General features: G+C 37.2%; 1 protein-coding gene across 1 annotated transcript in view; it reads left to right on the top strand.

The window, feature by feature from the left end:
• LOC106874769 (dnaJ homolog subfamily C member 28) overlaps positions 1-1,482 on the top strand; it is a gene marked incomplete at its 5' end in the record, with an annotated part of 37,651 nt that overhangs the window by 10,484 nt on the left and 25,685 nt on the right. Inside the window, one exon of the mRNA XM_014922621.2 lies at positions 1,103-1,269. Coding sequence (XP_014778107.2) covers positions 1,103-1,269 — 167 coding nt within the window. The remainder of the gene's footprint in view (positions 1-1,102; positions 1,270-1,482) is intronic.

The raw sequence follows: 1,482 nt of genomic DNA, 5'->3' as shown, positions 1-1,482 counted from the left end.
TGGGACTGAACCCAGAACCATGTGGTTGGGAAGCAAGCTCCTTACCACACAGCCACTCCTGCACCTATTTATAGTATGTATATATGCATGTGCATATACAAAGCGAGGGTTGAAAAGTTCCTGGCTTTAAAGGGATCACAAAAGGCCTGGTTGGAGGCTCAACCTTCCAAGTTCTTTCACAGGTCATAGAAAAACTGAAGGACTGCTGGAATAAGTGTGTGAATCTGAGAGGGGAATATGTTGAATAAAATCATAATTAACTGATCCTCTTCCATTTTCTTTTACCCAAAGCTAGAAACTTTTCAATACCCCTCATGTATATATAAAATATATATATATGAGGGGTTGCTCTGAGTTCAAATTCCACGAAAGTCGACTTTGCCTTTCCTCATTTTGGGGTCGATAAATTAAGTACCAGTTGTGTACTGGGTTGATCTAATAAACTGGACCCCTCTCCCAAAATTTCAGGCCTTGTGCCTAGAGTAGAAAAGAGTGTATATTTTTATTATCATAAACATTAGTGAAATGGTAATGCGTATACTGAAAATTAATGTAAACAGCTTGTTACATTTACTTAAATTTTCTTTTCCAATAAAGCTTTAATCTAGAAAAGGTACAGCATGGCTAGGTACAGGCATGACTGTGTGGTAAGAAGTTTGCATCCCAATTACATGTTTCTGGGTTCAGTTCCACTGCATGGCACCTTGGGCAAGTGTGTTTTTTACTATAGCCTTGGGCTCACTAAAGCTTTATGAGTGGATTTGGTAGACAGAAACTGAAAGAAGCCTATCACATATATATATATATGTGTGTGTTTGTGTGTGTGTGTGTGTATCTTTGTTTATCTCCCCCACTTCACCACTTGACAACTGATGTTGGTGTTTACATCCCTGTAGCTTAGCAGTTTGGAAAAGGTGACTGATAGAATAAGTACTAATCTTTAGAAAAAAAAAAAGTCCTGGTGTTGATTTGTCCAAGGCAGTGCTCCAGCATGGCTGCAGTCAAATGACTGAAACAAATACAAGAATGACTAAGTTTACTCCGCTTGAAATAGCAATTTAAAAATATTTTGAGCCCTCCTTTTTTTCCTGCTTTTAAATAGGGAATCGGCAGTGGAACCCCTACCAGGAGGGAGAGACAATATCGGCAACATCAAATAAGACGAGCAGCAGAGAACATTTTTCAGTACAGGATCGAGAAGTATGGAGAAACGGAGGACAGTGCAATGGTTGTGAAGGACAAGAAAGCAACAAGAAAGCACAAAATAAGGTAATTATTTAACCCTTGGCATTGCTTATCTTGTGAATTTTGGATATTCTTGTAATTGTGAGGCGTTGTGCTAATATCAGAGGTCATTGATTGTCTATTGTATGCTTTCCCTGTTTTGTTGAAATAAATTTCAATATTTAATAGTCATGCCCCAAGTGGGACAGATATTCATTATAATATATATATATATATATATATATATATATATATATA

The sequence above is a fragment of the Octopus bimaculoides genome, chromosome 27 (assembly GCF_001194135.2).
Source record: "Octopus bimaculoides isolate UCB-OBI-ISO-001 chromosome 27, ASM119413v2, whole genome shotgun sequence".
NCBI classification, from domain to species: Eukaryota; Metazoa; Mollusca; class Cephalopoda; order Octopoda; family Octopodidae; genus Octopus; species Octopus bimaculoides.
The sequence above is the reverse complement of the archived record's forward strand: the minus strand, read 5'-3'. Positions and strand labels throughout refer to the sequence as shown.